General features: G+C 38.4%; 1 protein-coding gene across 1 annotated transcript in view; it reads right to left on the minus strand.

Annotated features, from left to right (window-relative positions):
* Positions 1-41: 41 nt before the first annotated feature.
* IQCK (IQ motif containing K) overlaps positions 42-19,178 on the minus strand; it is a 71,012-nt gene continuing 51,875 nt past the window's right edge. The window contains exon 9 of the mRNA XM_067551024.1: positions 42-958. Coding sequence (XP_067407125.1) covers positions 864-958 — 95 coding nt within the window. The 3' untranslated portion in view covers positions 42-863. The remainder of the gene's footprint in view (positions 959-19,178) is intronic.

Below are 19,178 nucleotides of genomic sequence, written 5' to 3' on the forward strand. Positions count from 1 at the left end.
GCATATCCTACCATGTTGGTGACATTAGGTTAAATGATACCAATGCTAGTTTTAACTGTACATCTTATCAGGTCTGATCCTGGCCCAATTTAAGTCAGTGAGATTTTGTCAGGCTTAAATTTGTCAGCTCTGTAAATAGCTTCTCTAAATGTGACATGCAGACTGGTGCAAAAGGCCCAATGATGACCTATGTGCCAGAGGGGCAAATTGTGAGGCCCTGGGCCTGCATTCCCACTGCCTTGCGCCTTGTGTAGTTACTTAAACTTGTGCAAAATGGATCTAAACTGCTCCCATTCTGCTCTAATCATGTATCATACTCTCTTGGCACAGCATACGTGACAATACGAGGCCCCCAGGCTATTTTTTTAGGAGTGCTGAGCAACCACACCTCTTACTGACTTCAGTTGGAGTTGTGGATGCACAGCATAGCTGGCAGTTTAGGCCACTGGTGCAGATCCTTAGCTGGTGTGAATTATTGTAGCTCCACTGAAGCCAAAGGAGCCATGCCCATTTACAGCAGCTGACAATTTGCCCCTTTGTTTTGCACCCAGATCTTGTATGGGCAGAACCAACCGCCATTTATTTCAGTGGGAGTTTTGTACCTCGCCAAAAACTTCATGCCCTATCCTGAACACTCAGACAGAAGCCTTTGGCCAAACTCAGCTCTTGTTATAAGTGGGCACAATTCCATTAATTTCAGAGTAGTGTTCAGTTATGCCAGGGATGCATTTTTGCTCATGGTGTGCTGAATGACTGCAGCCCCAGGTCCTTATGTGGCCCATCTTGATGTACAAACACTTCACATCTTAAAGCAAGCATGTAACTCAAGGAGCATTTCCAAATCAGATAACCATACTAGGAACTCAGTCCATGAGCTCTGTATTTTGCAGTGTTGGTGAAAAAATCAAAACTCCAGAACGATTTGGTGTCGGTTCTTCTGAATCTAATTTGCTTCCCACTGCAACCATATAAAAACAAAATATTAACTGTTTGACTTTCTGCAACACACAGGAACTGAAATCATTTCTATGTTTTTATTGTAACCATGCCACTTGTATGATAAACAAAAAGTAACCAACTAATCATTATTTTTAAAAAATGCATAGCATCTTTTTCCCTGAAAAAAGTTCTCTTAGATCCTCATATACAATCCTCAGTGACATGCATGGGCATTGTGCCTATCTAACTGAAGGCAGAATTTGTCTCCTAATTAGCAGTCATCAGGATTGTTCACTGGGGAGTCAAATAAAGGTGAGAGCAGTTCTTTGAGGGTATTTCTACACTGCAATAAAAAACCTGTGGCTGGCCAGTTCCAGTTGACTCAGGCTCGCAGGGCTTGGGATTAAGGGGCTGTTTAATTGTAGCATAGACTTTTGGACTCAGGCTGCAGGCCGGGCTTTAGGACCCTTCCCAGAGGTCGCCTGAGCCCAAATGTGTAAATTAAACAGCCCCTTAGCCTGTGCCCTAGGAGCCTGATTCTGCAGTGTAGACAAACCCTGAGTTTCTTGACTTTGAAGAATTTTTAAATAAAAGCTAATGACATAATCTAGCCTTACAGCTCACCAAATGTATCTGTTGTTTTCAGTCACTCAGGACAACAGCAAGGTCAATAAATAATAGTTTCTTCTGTGTCACACTGCAAACAAGAATGTGATCCATGTGATCTAGAGGGGTCTGCCAAATGGGAAAAAATAAACCAGCCAAACAAAGAGCACAGGGTTGCTTGCTGGAGTAAACAATCCTAAGTGAACAAACCACCCACATAATAGTAAAAAGCCCCACCCTCTAATGAAAGCTCCTTTTCAAAGCTCTAAGTGCTATAATGCAGCTGATTGTCATGTTTTCTTCTGCTGAGGCAAGCAATCAGCTAAGTTTTGTGATGTCCAATATTATGCTGTTCTTAAAGAAAACTTAACAGATTTTTTATTTAATTTTTTATATTATCCATTGCCTGGAATTCAGAAGGGAGCTGCAGAGTTCAGCCCTCCCAGCTAGAGGATAATTATGTTTGGAAGCCTGTGTGCAGGAAAGGAAAGTTAACTGTTAACTTTCAGGAAGGTTCAGGTCCAGTATAGCTTAGATACTCCAGTGAGAGGTGCAATCAAAAAGTCCCCTTACATATACAGATAGATCTGGGCACAATGAGTCCATGTTCTAATTTAACTTCCTAACCAGGTTTCCCCAGCCTGGAAGATCTCAGCTTGTGGGCAAACATACCAGAAAATTTTTGTAGACGGGGAAACGTAGCACCTGATGGGGTTGAAAACTCAAAAATCAGTTTTCTAAGAAACCCAAATACAGCTGAGGTTGCAAGGTATGGCATGGGCCCCACAGTGGACAAGGCAATGTTGGTACATGTGCAGTGCGTGGTTGATACAAGACCTTATTTTGATACTACATCATTTAGCTTAGGGGATGCCAGGTAGAAAAATTAAACTGGTTAAAAATGTATTCCAAGTAACTATGAATGTAACAGTTTTGCACCTTCTATAGAATATTCACTAGTGGACAGCCATTTTATTAAATATTCCCAGAATGCTATGAGCTTGTTCTTTACATGTTTTTCCTGAGACTCTGAACCTAACACATATTGTTCAATATTAAAATGAAACAGGATAGTTAAACAAGTATTTTAATAGTGCTATTAGTCAGGGGCCTCAATGTTCTATCACAGATCATATTATTTAGGCATGACTTTTTTCAAAGCACATCACACTAAAGCACAAAGCAAAGGTTGTCAGCCTGAATTTGGATTTCAAAGAGTTATTTCAATATCCTCGGACATTCTCTTGTTTCTAAGCTGGGCAAAAAAGTAAAACTTTCCTTGGCTTTCAGATGTGCGGGGAAGATAGGGAAAAATCCCTTTGGTTAAGCCTCTTCACTGGAAACTTAATTTGGAAAAATATATTTTTCAAGCAGTTAGTTCTCAAACTGCACTATCTGGATTTAATGTTTTGAAAATACTAGGCCAGATCCTTAGCTGGTGTAAATCAAATAGTGCTCTTGTGGAGTGGAGCTACAACAACTGACACTAGCTGAGCATCCAGCCCATTGTTTTCAGACAGCCAGGATATTTAAAGGGAATGTATCGTGAGAACATGAATATGCATAATTTACTTATAAGCATGCTAATTATGTGCTGGATCCTGCTCCTATTGAAGTCAATGGGAGGCTTGCCATTGCATTCAGTGGGAGCATGTTGAGCCCCTTTATCGGTTTTCTCCCTTTTTTTACAAATTGATTTTAAAACATGGTATATCAGCTGTATAGGTCCATTTGGTCCCTTTGGTTTCCTGTTCGCTATGTAATAAATGATGCTGCCACACATCCAGTGACACTGCAGAACTGCAATTCTATTGTGTTGGAGAGCATAGATTGCTCACTGGAGAGGTTTTTTTGGGAATTGCAGAGGAGGGAACGGGCAAGTTCTGGACATATTTCCCCAGGGTAATCTGCAAGAGAATGCCAGTTCTGTAGTGGCTATGATGGCTGTGCACAGATGTCACTTGCTATATTTGGAAAAAACAGAAGGAAGGAGAAAATGGAGCTGCCCAGCTCTGGTTCAGAAAGGCAATTAATTAAATATATATTGCAAAAGTCTGAGGCACCTCATGGAAGGGCAGATTCTGTTACAACTAAAGTCACTAACACAACTCCAAAAGACTTCAGTGCAAAGGAAGTGTGAAAGTCAGCCTCAGAATATGTAGAGTAGCTAGTTTAAGAAATTGTCACTCCAGCACTACTGAAATCTTATTTCTGTACAGTGTTGCCAACACATGATTTTTATCCCGAGTCTCATGATATTTAGTGCTCTTTTAAGACATGAGCTCCTAGAGACAGGAACCATCTTTTTTGTTCTGTGTTTGTACATAATGGTTTCCTAGTCTATGACTGGAGCTTCAGGAGTCACCATAATACAAATAATAAATAATGAGAATCTCCGATTTCTCTCTCTTTCTTTTTTTAAATTACGTTTCTAGCCTTCATGGTTGAAAAGGAGAGCTTGAAATGAATAATCTAAAGGCTCAGACTCCAGAGGGCAAATAAAATCCCATTTTAAAAATAAAAATCTCATAATTAAGACAATCTCACTTTTTTAAAGGCTTGTCTCATGATTTTTGAGTGTGGGGTTGGCAGTACTGGTATAATACCTCTCAATATTTACCCCATTTTTTTAGGGTTTCATATCTTTCAAAATCACATTTGTTATAGTTTTAAATCATGACCTTTTAGTGTTGTTGGTACTGGATTTCTATCTTGTTACTGATTAATGAAGGCCTTTATTTTAAAATATACATTAGACCCTCTTTAATCCACACAGTGCTAATCTGGGCATTTTGTAATCCATGCAATCCTGCTCCTCCAGTACTGAAAGTCAATGGGAATTCTGCAACTGATTTGGAGGGGGGAAACAGGAGCAGGCCTGGAGTGAGCAGTTTTGGCTGTACTTGTTATTGTGCTATTTCTAGCACATAAAAACATGGCTATGTATCAGTCTGGCTGCTGTTATGTGCCTGAGAACGGTGGGTCATTTTACATACTTTACCACCTATGTGCTGCAATATTTACATACAACTGGTAAGGAAAGGACTGACTTTGAATATTTGGTTTTACATGCTTCAGTGAGCATCTATGGGGGAAATTCAAAGCATTCGGTGGAGTTTTTAGCTGCAAAACTCCAAGAACTGCATGGTTAAAGCTTCAGGGCTAACATTAACATTTTTGCCCTATTTAGTTATGGATTAAGTACACGCCTCTTTACCACCTATAAGAGATAAAGGAGGTCATTTTTCATGGGCAATCCTAGCGCACAGATTCTGAGTCATGACTGAAATGTTCTGATTGAAGATTTGGTTGTTTCAGTATAACAGTGAACAAAGTATGACCTACTTCATACACTACTTCACAGCATAACTGGTGTTTGGCAATATCCTAGAAACACAAAAGGTTTGCACACACATACCCTTGATTCTTTTTTAAAATCATAGAGAATAGGAGAATTACATTTACCACTTAAAACATTTGAAAGTGATAATGAAAAATACCACAGATTTGTTAAGACTGTGGCACAACAACAGTATAAGGAAATAAAGCCCCATTAAAGAGACGCTATTTGGTCTAGCTTATTAGCAGGGGTTTAGTGTAAAATATATATAGAAAGGAATATCACCCTAGCATCCCAGTGAAATGCCAAAGCAGCCTGGAAATGAAATTGGAGCTGTTAGCAGACTTGGCTTTTAAAGAGGCAGTGACTTTTTAAAATGCTTTTTTTTTTTTTTTTTATAAAGCTTCTTGCTCTCGGAAGTCTCCAGCTAGGCAACTAATGATCAAACCTTTTGCTTCAAGAGATCCTCAACCAACAGTGATAGGAAACTGAGATACGATGAAGTATACGCTAGAAGTGAGGCCATAGAGATGCCCTTGCTTATGAATCCAAAGCGGCACCGCCTCGTGATCACTCAGAAGATGATGATTCAACACAACATATATGTAAAAGAGTGCTTCTCTGAGCCAGTAACAAAGTTTGTAACATGCTGATACTTGGCTTAAAGACTATTTAGTCTAAACCAGTTTCTAATACAGGGCCTGACCAACAATGGTAGGTGCTGAGTACCCTCAATGGCCAGTGACAGCAGTGGGAGTGGAGGGTACTTGGCAGGCACCTCACAGGACTGGGTACATGATTTGCACAGCCATTATGCACAAGGCAGAATCATTATTTAAAAGCAGTTCACAGCCCAGGCTGCTTTAAGGCAACTACATTTACTCAGGAGGTTTCTGGAATTCCATTCCATTCTTATGCACTACGCATGCTTTATTCATCCTGGGCCTCATTCCTTTAAAGAACATAAAACTATTTAAAGGAAATGGACTTCTCCACATAGGGTCAAGCCCACAACAGTTTAAGGGACCCAGAGCTGATTCACAGATAGATAGAGAGACGGACAAACAAACAGACACACCCTACTATAGAAACTAGCTGATAATGGAGGTGAAAGACTGAAAATGTTGGGCTTTATAAATTAGCTGCTACTGTTCTCCAGCCATGTAGCCTGAAGAAACAGTAAAATGTGGGGCATACGTATATTTTCCAGGTTTTCTCAAGACAATTTCTGCAAACCATGCAACTTACCCTCAATTCTCAGTAACTTTGGAGTCACTTTTCCATATGATGCACTGAGTTTCCCCTAATCTTTTTTAATGTGTGCATTTCAGAGGTTATTTTAGGAGGGGGACCATTAATTTTAGATTTGGCTTCTAACAAAAACAGGAGTAACATTCTTCCAACATTCTCGCATTTTGGACATTATCCTTACAATTCAGTCTCCAAGGAGCAAAGCATCCATAGAAATGTTGCAAGGACCAGAAGAACAGTTTAAAATGAGAGAGAATGGGACAAATCGAATCATTCATAATGATGAGACTAACAATTCTTAATCATAAAAGAATCAGTAACCTGAGATCAGCATTCCATACTGCTCAGAAAGAAACCCACAGCAAAAGAACAGATTTGTTTCTGGAAAACTAACATGCAATGGTCAAATCATAAATCTAAACAGGTAGGATGAAAATCTAATCACTATGGTGAAGAAGTGTCTGGATAGAAGAAAAATCCAGAACAAAGGCAGTCGGATCACCGGAGACATCACACTGAGCAATATAGATGTGTTGTATATATACAATGGGGAAGAAAACACAAGAAAGTCTGGAAATAGAGGGGAGATGAAAAAGGAGGCATGAAGGCCAGCAAGGCAGAGCGGGCCAGAATTCGGAAGGAGGATTGTGGGGGTGGGGTGCTACCACAAGAAATGGTGCAAGGGGACTGGCTCACAAAATGGGAGACTTCTGCAACCAGAGAGAGTGGAAGGGAGCCAACCTAGGCAGAAAACAAGAGTGTCCCTTTGCCAGGTCTGCTGCTGAGGTTTCACAGAAACTGCATTTACACCTCTAAGAGCACCATACTTCAGAAATTCCTACTACATAGAAAATATGCCAGCCCTCTCCAGTTCCTATTTATATTCTCAGGCACATGATACACAAGCAGTGAGAAGCATCGCCCACTGCTCATTAACCATAGTGCAAAATGTGGGCCCTCGCAGGTGGAATTAGTGGCTAGCAATATGTACTCTCTTATGCACCATGCACATTTCTGCTACTCTATAAATAACATGGCCAAGCTCTACAATAGTTGTGGCCTTCAAAAGAATGAACAGTACCAAAGCTCTGCATTACCCCTTCTTCCTACCCATATTTTACATCCCACCAAACACATGAAGAGTTCTGGAAATGCACACTGGAGTACTCCAAATATTCAATGATTCAAAAGGAAATCTTTGATTTTTGTGGGGGACTTTTTAAATTGGCTTACATTTTGTAAGACATGATTTAGTATTGTAAAACCATTTATTGCTTGTGGAGTTCAGGAAAACATTGAGGGGTTTTGTTTTTTTTTAAATTGGTGTTTTGCACCATTTTGCTTCTTTATTATTTATGAAGGTGGCCATAAAAGGTAGTGCTGGTAGTTTTATTTTATTTTCTTGCTGGCTTTTTACTGTCAAAATATCAAGAGTGTCAAGTCTGGATTGTTGCAGGCTTTGTTGGAGGCATTGAGTGAGTACTGTGAGCCCTCACACCTTAACTGAAGAGGCAAGGGTGTTCAGTCTTTTCCCCAAGTGTTTGTACACACTGGAGCGGGGTTAACAGCAAAGAGCTAAAACAAAAACCTTAAACCATCAAAATCCAAGAGTTAAAAAAAAAAAAAATATTTTCCTTTCAATTGTTCAGCTTTTAGTCTCATCATGTTGCAATTTCACTAGTTCTCTGATCACTAGTCTTCCAGAGAAAATGAATTTAAAAATTGAGCAGAATTCTCCCCCAGCATTAGCATCCTCACATGCACTTTTTTTTTTTAAGGTTATTTATTTTAGCCCTCTCTCTGCAGCACAGGAAGGCACAAGCTCTCTTTTCCTTTTGCAGGTCAACATTAATGAAAACATCAAGGACCATAGTCTTGCCAAGGCTGCAAAATGATGAAGCCTTGAGCAAAGAGATTGGAAAAAAAATAGAACTTTTGTATCAGAGAGCTACTTTGTGCACTGATTAGCTGCAGTATTGCTGTGAGTGCCTATTGCTCAGGGAATCACATGTTTAGCTGTCCTCTGTCTCAGCATTGACATAACCAATCTAGACTATCATCTTTAATTTTTTCAGCCACTAGTAATGTAAGTTGCAGGAGTTTTAGCTTTCCAAAGACATCTGACTCATGGGTGTGGACCAATACAGCAGAGTCCACATCAGGAGTCTTATGACTTTTCTCACATTCTCAGCTGTTACTGCCAAGATTAAACTTTCTAACCATCTGAAGCATTTTGAATTAGCTTGATGTAAACACCACATACCCAGCTATCAGAACAGTTTTGTTCTTGGATTATTCTTTTGTGTCAAAGAAATTTGTAAGGCTTTTTTGGTGTAATATAAAAGCTTGTGAATTTTTTTTTTCAGGAACCCCATTTTAAGCAATTCTGAATATAGAGCTTTTGTTTTGGGAAAAAATTAGAAATCAGTTCGCACAGGCAATCAGAATATCTGTAGATACTGTATTTTTAAAATTAAAGGTCATCCAGGCTCTCTCTTGCCAGTGCAGGACTGTTACCTACAGTACATTTTAAATGTATTCACAGTTGAGTTAAAAGTGTCCCAAACTATGCCTCCTTTCCACTATTCCCCACTACCCAAACCTGCAAACATGATGTAAATGGCTCCATTAACACTGATCAACCTAGGCACATGAATAAGTTTAGCTACTTTCAAGGTTTCTCCCTCCCCTGGAATACCTGTATTCCTAGTCTCCCTCCCATTGGCTGGTCTCCACTCCTCCTCCCCTGATGGCATAGCTTGCATTTTCCCTAAGAAGATTTCATTTTTCTGCCCAAGTTTCTAACCTCCTTAGGTCCCTGTGTGTTATTTATCTGTTCTCATTGGTGTTTGCAGCTCCTGCCAATTTAATATCTGTGTATTTCATTGTTGTGCTGTTAACTACATCTTCCAGTTCATTAATGAATTAAATAAAACCACAATCACCAGTCCCCCTGTGGTACCATGAGAGATATCTCCTTCAATCATAAACCGTGGCATATCCTATCACCCTCCTCCCCCCTTCCCTCCCATTTCCAGATTGTTGTCTTAAAGACATTTCTTTTAACATCTCTCAATATATTGTAGAAGAGTAACAAGGCAGACAAAAGCAACTCTTTCTGGTGATGTTAATGCGGCTGCACTCTCCACAGAGAAATACACTGTATCTAGAAAGCAGAAAGTTACTTGCTGTGCAGGTTGCTTTGTTTTTGTTGGTTTACCTTAGTTTGTCACACATCAAGGGTTTTCATCATATAAAGTGATCTCACACAGCTAACATGCTTAATTAATTTGTTTTAGCTGCTGGTTTCATAGCTGCAGCTGGTTCAAAAATGTTCACAATTGAAATAAATATAGTATTTCTTCTAATATTTTTCCCAAGAAAAATGCTTTTTTTGTGATATTTTACAAAACGAGGCAAGAAGGAAGAGAGCCAGGTGGAAAACAAGAAAGAAGTTTAAGATACAAACCACTTACACCTTGTACAGTTGTTTTTCCAAAAGCACACCAGCACAAAGATAACTAAAGTAACAGATAAAAGTGTCAGCATGGTATATTGTATAGGCAAATGATGAATAAAGGCTTTAGACAGTTCCAAAAATAAAGACCAAACGTCTTTAAAATCCTTACATTGCACAACACACATTTGTTAATTTCTAACACTATCACAGCAATACTGCACCTTTTTAGTATATTGCTCAGGTTTTACGACGCTCAGGATCAGACTGTTCCTAGCCCTCACACAGGTGCACAAGAGGGGATCATGCAACAAACCTTAATCTCTTGGACCTTCTTACATAGGTGCCAGTCCCAGCTGCAGTCCCTGCACTCCCAACCTCTTCCCCAGCACCAGCCAGCAGAACTCAAACTGGTACAGAGCTGCTCTGTACCACCCCAATGAGAATCTGTGCTTTAAAAATACAATCTGGTCTTCAACCAAATCTCAGGACCTGTATGAGATAACAGTATTTTCCTCAGGAGCACTTACCAGCTAGAAAACAGGAAGATGCAGCAAACCATAGCCAATTGTAAAATGGCTACCTTCTGGCTACAGCTGTTTGGCTCTGGCAAAATGGAAAGGACCAGCCCCAGAAAGGCATGCTGGGATCAAAGGAAGTGAGAAAGGCTGGTGCTGCTTCTGTGTCACATCCTGCCAATTTTAATCACAGATAACATGAAGGCAGCTATTGATTTAGCACTCCCTGTTTAACTAAGCTCCAATTAAAATAATTTCCACTATCTGAGTAATGAAGTCAACAGGGGACAATGTTTTCAAATGAAGCAGAAGCCCAGCTGCTGTTGTCTCACCCTCTCAGGCCACTTTTATGTTTTGCTAAATAGAAAGTACCTAAACATTTATTTTTGTAAAACATCTTGGATCAAATTCATCCCATCACATTTACTAAAACAATTAAGTTATATGAGGGATGAATCTGACTCCCTATAAAATCTAAAGTTAATGCAGCATCATACTGTATTTTGAGTTTTATGTTTCTCCTCTCCACTTCCAGATTGAAAGTAGAAGCAGAGAGAGAGTGCAAACTACTTGGATCCTAAGTAAAGACCTGGTTGGTGAATGTAACATTACAGCAGTGATGTTTTATAGTAAATGGATGGAATACGTCCATTACATGGAATGGATCCATGACTTTGGGTAAAGATTGAAAGGAAGAAATCCATTTATTTGTAGGTAAAAGGAAGTTTGGTTTGTATGAGCATTCACTAGTCAGTGGAATAATTGAATACAGTAAGATATGGGCCCACCTGGGAAATTCAAATCCTGCTCCTTTGGAGTTTGGTATGGGGAAAGGTTCTGATCTTGTAGTTTTGGTTCAGTGCTAAATCTAAAATGGGAAGCAGCATAATATTCTGACTCTTAGCTTTTAGCCCCAAAATGATGGCAATGTATAAGAACAGCTGCCAATCACAAAGACAGAAATCTAATGAGATAAGTAAATTTTGTTAAGTTTTTGCAATTTGGGACCAAAATCTCCCAAAAACACCTCTCCAGGTTTCAGGGCTGTTGAAGCTAAACTAAAGTTGGTTGGTAAAGGGCTTTTTCCTTTTCACCAAAAAACATATATATGTTTTTCATTTTATGTTGAATTTTTTATGGTTGTCATTCCAAAATTTCAAAAACTGAAAACCTTTTTGGATTTCAGAAACCAATTTTTTTTTTTTTGCTCAGAAACTAAAATTTTTTACAAAACAGATATGGAAAAATGTTGATTAGTTCTAATCTAAATTCAAATCCTACCCCTCATTTACCTTCAAGACTCAAACCCAATCCTAGTCTACTCCTAATGCAGGCCGGAATGCAACTCTGTGGCCCCCTCTAACTTATTGTTATTTATTATTTGTAGTACTGTAGCACCTAGAGACCAGGATGCTATAGATCTAGGTGTTGTACAAAATTAAAGTATTTAGAGTAATTTTCACTAACAATGTGATATCTTGTGCTCCAGAAGGAGCTATCTGTTTGTCCCCTTGACCACTAGGGAAGTTCTCCTTCTAAAGTGTTAGAAGGAAAATAGTATCTCAGAATTAAAGACCAACTGAACTTTATTCAAGTCCCCAACTTGGATTGTGTGGGCACTCTCATGCAGCACAGCATACACTCCTGAGGATAATCCTCAGTACAATGCAACACCACTTTATTTTCTACAGTCACTTTCACGCAAAGCTTTCATACTAACTGCATCCCAAAATACTTTGCAGAGTAACAGAATTCAAGTTAAAATAAAAATCAAGGGAGAGAGAAATTAAAACAGTACAGACAAGGAAGAAAAGAGATGTTTTCTAATGAGATTTGAAATAGATGGAGAGTCAATGGAGAAATATGGAATGGTTGTTCCAGATGGCGGGAGCTACAGAGAAAACTCTTGTATTAAAAACAAAGAGATTGTATAAAAAGACAGAAAGGAAGCTGGCACTAGATCAGTAGAGGTAACAGGAAGGAGCAGGAGGAAACAAGCAGCAAAATTCAGCGGTGATGTGTAAAGTGTAGATTAGATTCACTTACACCTACCTGCACCCATTTTATCAATCTTTGAATAAAATTGTGAGAGTAAGGTATATGAACACATATGCTAAGGTAGGCTTACTTTAACATTTGCATCCTTATAGCCTCCTGGTAACTGCTACATTTCTCTCTTTTGGCTCCTTAGCACGCGAATTACACCCATGAAGACTTACTGGGCTAATTTCAGAGGTCATTTGTAAGGGGGATATAAATTACCATTGGGAGGTGGGGGTGAGAGTAAGTGGGTGTAATTAAAAAAGTAAATCTGGGGGATTCTAGAAGAGTTCTATCCTGGTAAAGCCATACATGTTTGATGGGGAAAAGAGGAGATGGCAGAGCTGGTTTAACCCATTAGCACTATAGGAAGAACCTGAGGTGGGGAATTAAGGGGCCCAGATTGCCCTACCCCTGGAATCAAGTGATTGATTACATCAGAATCTAAAACTTAATGAAAAAGCTACCACAGACATCAGGACAAGGACTGCAGAGTGAGGACCTGAGCTTTCACCAGGCCTAGATCCACAGAAGGATTTTGGCACCTAACCCCAGATACAGATGCTTAAATTCCAGATTTGGACACCAATGTGGTCCACAAAACCTGCTCTCGGCTGCTGCCCAATGCTGTAGGTGACTAAATTTTTGCTGTAAAAGTTCCTGCCTCTGGCCATGCATGCAGTTGCCTCACTCTAGGCAATCAAATGCCTATTTCACACCTAAACCCAGTACACTCCTCAAATCAGGGGAAGATAGTTGGGGTCACGCCAATCTCTAATCCAGTAGGTATGTTCTGAGCCTCTATCAGAGTGGGCCCCACAGGAGGAGCCATATCCCTTGTAACTTTTAACCACTGATTAGAGCACTCACCTGGGAGATGAGAGACCCAGGTCCAATTCCCCCATCTACTTGATTTGAACAGGCAGGGATGTGTGCAAGGGGAGGCAAGCGGGGGCACAGCCCCCCATCATTGGGGGCACAGAACTCCTCCAGGGCTAGGGCGGGGAGAAGGAGCCCTTTGTAGATCCAGGCCTCAGTCCTTACTCAGGCAAACTCTCACTGGAGTTTTGCCCTAGTTAGGACTGAATAAAAAATAAGAACTTCTGTATTTGGCCAAATACTAATTAATGTGGTTTAAAAGTCCTTCCTGAAATCTTGTTTTAATTTCCATAACTCTATTTCCTTTGAAAACAGAATATATAAGAACACATTTAAAAATGTTAAATTATGTTAAATTATACAAATGATTAAATTCATAACTCTGTGCATTCTTTTTGATACATTCATTATGACAGATGCCAAGATTACATAAATATAACTTCATAAAAATGTAAATATTTATCCAATGGGTACTCATGAAATCAAGTTTCTACTGCATTGTACTGACAGACACTACACAACAAAATCTGATTTTTAGCTCACACTACAGATTATTTGGCAGATATTTTGATGGAAGGTATGCTGTTCATTCTAGTAGTGTCAAAAGAATCACATTACTGCCTGAGTTAGCATTTTCTAATAGCTATTCTTCAGCTTGCAGTTTTAAAAGCTGTTTTTGCTATTGTTAATTTCAACACTGTTTACAACATTAAATAAATAACAGGATTAAAGAATAAAATATTTCAATGAATATTTATGGTAATGTAGCAATAAACATTTATTATGAATTTAAAGGTATTTATCATATACTAAAATTAGTTGTTTTTTATTGTGAAACTTAATCCTTTATTTGTGCCATCAAAGCTTTTGTCACTACAAATGCTGTGTCTTTGTCTACACACAAAGCTCACTGGTTTAACTAAGTGGTGATGTTACAATGATTTAGTTAAGCTAGTGAAACTTGGTGCATGGACACTGATATATTGTTTAAAGTGGCCGTGTTAAGTACTTGCAGGTGCAATTAAATAACATAGGCAAGCTAAACTGATGGGCAAGCTAAACTGATTCCCATGTTTTGTGTACAGGTGTAGAAATCCACACCCCAGAGCAATGCAATTATACCAACCTAATGTTGACAGGAGGACTTCTCCCATTGACATGGCTGTGTACCTGTTGGTGTAGGTAGTGTCTGCACTAAGTGCTATATGTGTAGACAAGCCCTAAGTATAGTATCAGTTTAATATCAAATATGTCTTGTTTCAGGGGACTATATCATAAATGTGTAGTAGGATGGTCTTGATAAATTGAATAGCTGTTTTCTCTCTCTGACTAGTATGATCCTAATTTAGGGCCTTGTTTTCCCATCAATAAGCCAGAGACACGTATGCATAACTCCTATTGATATCCATGGGAGTTAGCCATGTAAAAAGCTTCCATGCTTTGATGAGATAATATAAATGCTAACACACTGAAAAATGTACCCAGAACACCAACACTCAGCTTAAGTCATTTAAAATGGATTAGCAAACATGCTGGATCGAATTCAGAAAAGTAAATTCTGGGCAATTGACATAAATGGAATTACATGGGTATTACTGAGGGCAGAAGTTGGCCCAATATTTTGTTAATGAATTTATTAAGAGACAATATGTGAACTATATCACATTATGTGGGTTGCTTAAATGTTCTAATGCCATTTTTGAATCTGCAGTTCTCAGATATTTCAGAATTATCCATATGTGTTCTTCAAAAATACAGCCATCTGCAAAAAAAGCAGATAAAAACTGAACCATTTAAAAACTATGGAATTCCACAGGTGATGGAAGAAAATTGCAGCAATTTTGCCAAAGTTTTCCTTAGATCCGAGCTAAGCCTGCTGGAAAAGGAGAATGTATCTGTGATGGATTTATTTTTTAGTTGTTTTATGCATACAATTACAGAACATTTCATCTAATCCCCTTGCCTTCAGCTATTAAAACAAGAACTCTACTGTGCCATTGCACAGACACACACAGATATTACATATGCAAATGTAAATTTTCCTGATGCAATGTGTTATTTTACGCTTCAAAATGAAATGTGCGTAGCTATAAAATATCCTTCAGGCAGATGTATAGGCTGGCAAACAAGACCCTGACCTTTTCTGTGTAAGACTGCAGTATAAATATTAATGCATATATGGTGAATCTGTACAGTCTTTATAACAAATTGTCATAATTTATCATGACTGAAGACTTTGTCGTAAGAGATCACAAAACTACCTCAAACCCAATAATGATACTGAAATGTGTACTTCACTGATGCAAACTTCTCTTGTTCTGCCCTCATCAAGTCCTAAATGTAGTTTCTAGTTGAATGTAGCAGCTCATGATACCTCACATCCAATAATAACACAATAGTTATGTATATATACCCCACATACACAGGCATCTTTAGATCTAGAGCATGTGAGCAGTCCTTCACATAACATTGGAAGGTTTGAAAGAATTCATATCAGAAACATTTTGGAAAAATAAAATTCTATTGAAAAAGTGTTTAGTCACTATGATGGCTCTAATTTTTAAGTTTTTTTAGTGACTTGTATGCATCCAATTCATCCTTAATTGGTGCTTCACAGCCTTTGTGATTTCTATCCTGCTGTCCTCAAAAAATTCTACTTATATTGTGGAAGAAAAAACAGTGAACTTCCTGACTGACCTCAGAGTCAAACCTACCTTTCATTGTCAAAAGCAATCTACTGGAATCATTATTTACAATCAATTTCCATGTTTCGTGTACATGTCTAGAACTACTGCATTGGTTGCCAATAATTATTGGTTTTGTTAATTATAGTCGTGAGTGTCTCCTAAACTATCTAGCTAAAAATTTACCCAACACTACCTGCTATTATTTGATGTATCTAATCAATGGAGCCCAGTGATTCTTTGGGTGAGAATTCTTGTTGCTAACAAGTGCTGTGAATGTAGCTCTTCAAGTACTACAATGAAAACATATTCCATTATATGTGTTTTATTACTGAATACATGATAGGAATGAGGGTGATGGACAACTGGAGGAAGAGACACCAGCACCAAATCCCAAAATATCCAGCTACAAATTATAATCACATTTTGCCTCAATGTTAAAAATAGAGTCTCATTCATAAAATGTGAAATTCATCTCCTTTACAGTGGGGTGACAGAAGCCCTATGCATCATTTAAATTCCACTGAAGTTCTGTTTTAAAGTCAATGGGAAATAAGCACATGCTATATATATCCTACGTGCATCTGTCCTCATAAAATCATGTGAAAGGATTGTCACGCTGGTGGGACTGGGAGGAGGGGGCAGGGGGCATTTAATATATTATTTAACATCAGTATGTCAAAATCATAATAATTCATGTGAGATATGCCATGTCAGGTACTGTTAGAAAGGCTATAATGTGCTAAGTAGGATGATGATGTTTATGTTCATGTGTTATATGTGTAATGAAAATTATAGATATGGTTGTTATATCTGTATTTCAAATTGTGCTGTGTCTGGGCGACACCCCAGAAAGGATGGCTGCAGCACTAGCCTCCTTAATTGCCCATTAAGAAATTCACATGTACTAGGGGCCCAGGGTGAGAAGCCAGGGATATACCTGATGAATCACCAGGACTTACTCATGTGACTCTGGACTCCATTTTATTCCTGCAAATTTCCATGGGCAGCATGGCAAAGACCAAAGGACATACAAGGCAGATGCCTGGGATCCATTTTGTCTTTAGTCTCCAGCCTACCTCTGGATCAACTCATCTACAACTGAACTGAACTGAAGCTGTGAAACAAAGGACTGAGACCCATCCAGCTACTGGATGTACACCAGAGGGACTATACAAGCCTGCAAACTCCACAATTCTATTAGAAACCTGATATATATGAACTTTCAAATCAATTGTATTTGTCTGATTGCTTTAATCCTTTAACATTTCTCTTATAGTTTCTTTCTTTCTTTTTATAATAAACCTTTAGTTTTATTTACTAAAGGATTGGCTGGCAGCGTGGTATTTTGGGTAAGATCCAAACTTATATTCATCTGGTACTGTGGCTGACCCTTTGGGGTCAGGAGAAACCTTTTTGATAAAGAGCATAGAGTTTTAAATAACTGGTCTCTTTACTGGACCTAGTGGCTGATTGGGAGCCAGAGACTGAAATGCAGTAAAGAGGGCTGTATATATTTTTATTTTGGCTTCTTGATAACCAGTGTGGGAAATCAGAAGCACTGTTTGTGGCTGGTTGGAAAGTCTGACTTCGGTGTCACCCACCAGTGCTGGGAGAATCTGCTCTCCTTTTACAGCCTGCCCTGACCTTGGCGTTTTCAGGTGGCTACCCTAGGCACGGTCACAAGGATGATTATCACCAAATAAAAAATGCAGCTTCTAACTGCAAAGCGAGTTTAGAAATTAGCACATTTTGTTAAAGTAAACAATATGTTACCAGCCTTCTGCAGGCTGGACTTTGTTCAATATTTTTTTTCACAATTCTTATCACAAGGTTTTAAAATATGTCATTCAGAGTGAATGAATCGACAAACAAATGGATGGATACAGCTATAGCAATTTAACATTGTATCTGTCCTAGAAGAGTTTGACTCAGTGTAATGTGAGAAAGCCTCTATTATGCCACAAATTCAATACAACAGCTGAAAATACTCTCACCCAGAACCCTTGGGTGGAGTTGGCTGCATGGTTGTTGCATAAAATGAGTTCAGATGTAGTTCTGTTTTCACTAGGAATAATGAAGAGAGGAAGATGAAATCTAATTACAATGGCACTATTTAATATGGTATTTATACACACATCCATATGATATGTATATAGTTATGTATGTGTTAAAATAAATCTAGGGGGAAAATCATTTTGAACCCCTTGATTGCCTGTTATTGGTAGTCTGTTCCAGTTCTGACTGCAGTACTAGCAGGTGTTTAACATACATTATCAGAATGCTTCACTACAAAAGTATAGGGTATAATTACAATGTCACCTTGACTGTAGCTTTTCAGAACTACCATGCTACGCAAGCACATATGTAGTTACAACTAGGAAACAATTCTATACATTCACACATTTTTCAGAAAACCAAAAAGCTCAATTATACACTTAATAGTCTTCCAGATTTAGGGGTGTGTGGAGAGTTTAGGGAATCTAAGATATGGTTACATGAGGAACTCTTCAATATATGCAATCACTTTTTTATATTCAACATCACAAAAATGATCAAGCCTGCAACTAACTCCACAGAGGAGCCCTCAGGGTGCCCCACTGAAGTCAGTGGGGTTCTACTCAAGTGCAGAGGTCCAGCACATGGGAAAAAACTGCATGATCAGGACCTGAATACTTAGTATACTGTAGGCATTATGCAAAGAAAATAAATAATAAGGAAAATGACTAAACTGTGCAAAGTTGGAAGCAAAGGGCTTATGACAACTATATTGTAACCACAATAATAATCATTAGTAATGGACATTTACACCTGTGAACGGAGCTGGCCTTCTTAGAAGGCAATGTTTTGAGGAGCATTTTCCTCTCACAAGTGTTCATCCTCAAGCCAAGGTTCCCAGGGAAGGATTTTAAGATATAAACAGGGCACAGTTGAGAAGCACAAAGGGAAAAAAAAGGAAGGAATCCTCTTGCTATCCATCTAGGATGGTAAACTCGTGATTGAGGGACAAAATTTGGATGCAGAATAAAAATCAATGAAAAAATAATTGCAGCATATTAAATTAATGACTTAACTGTTATATATTCCACTTACAATTACAAAGCACAGATTACTTTATAATTAAACAACTTCATGGAACAGCATAAGTTGTATTATGAAAAACAGAATTGTTTTGGAATTAATAATGTCTATGGAAGATCTTTGACAATATCAGTTATTGTAGGAATTGCACATGGTTAATCATTTACAGCAAAATCTAAGTTCTATGGGTAATAAAATTATCAAATGCTCTTTAAATTCAGATGTTTTTAAATATCAAATCTAATGCAGGATACTGCTTGAGAATAACAAGCTCTTTATTCCAGAACTCATTATGTTTTCATATGAGCAGATTAGTATAATAAACTCTACTTAATTAAAAAGAACAGTTAAATATAAAACAATGAAACTAACAGAACTATAGT

This window comes from Emydura macquarii, unplaced genomic scaffold (assembly GCF_026122565.2).
Source record: "Emydura macquarii macquarii isolate MOO-44397 ecotype Brisbane River unplaced genomic scaffold, CSIRO-AGI_Emac_v2 contig_1348, whole genome shotgun sequence".
In the NCBI taxonomy this organism is placed as follows: domain Eukaryota; kingdom Metazoa; phylum Chordata; order Testudines; family Chelidae; genus Emydura; species Emydura macquarii.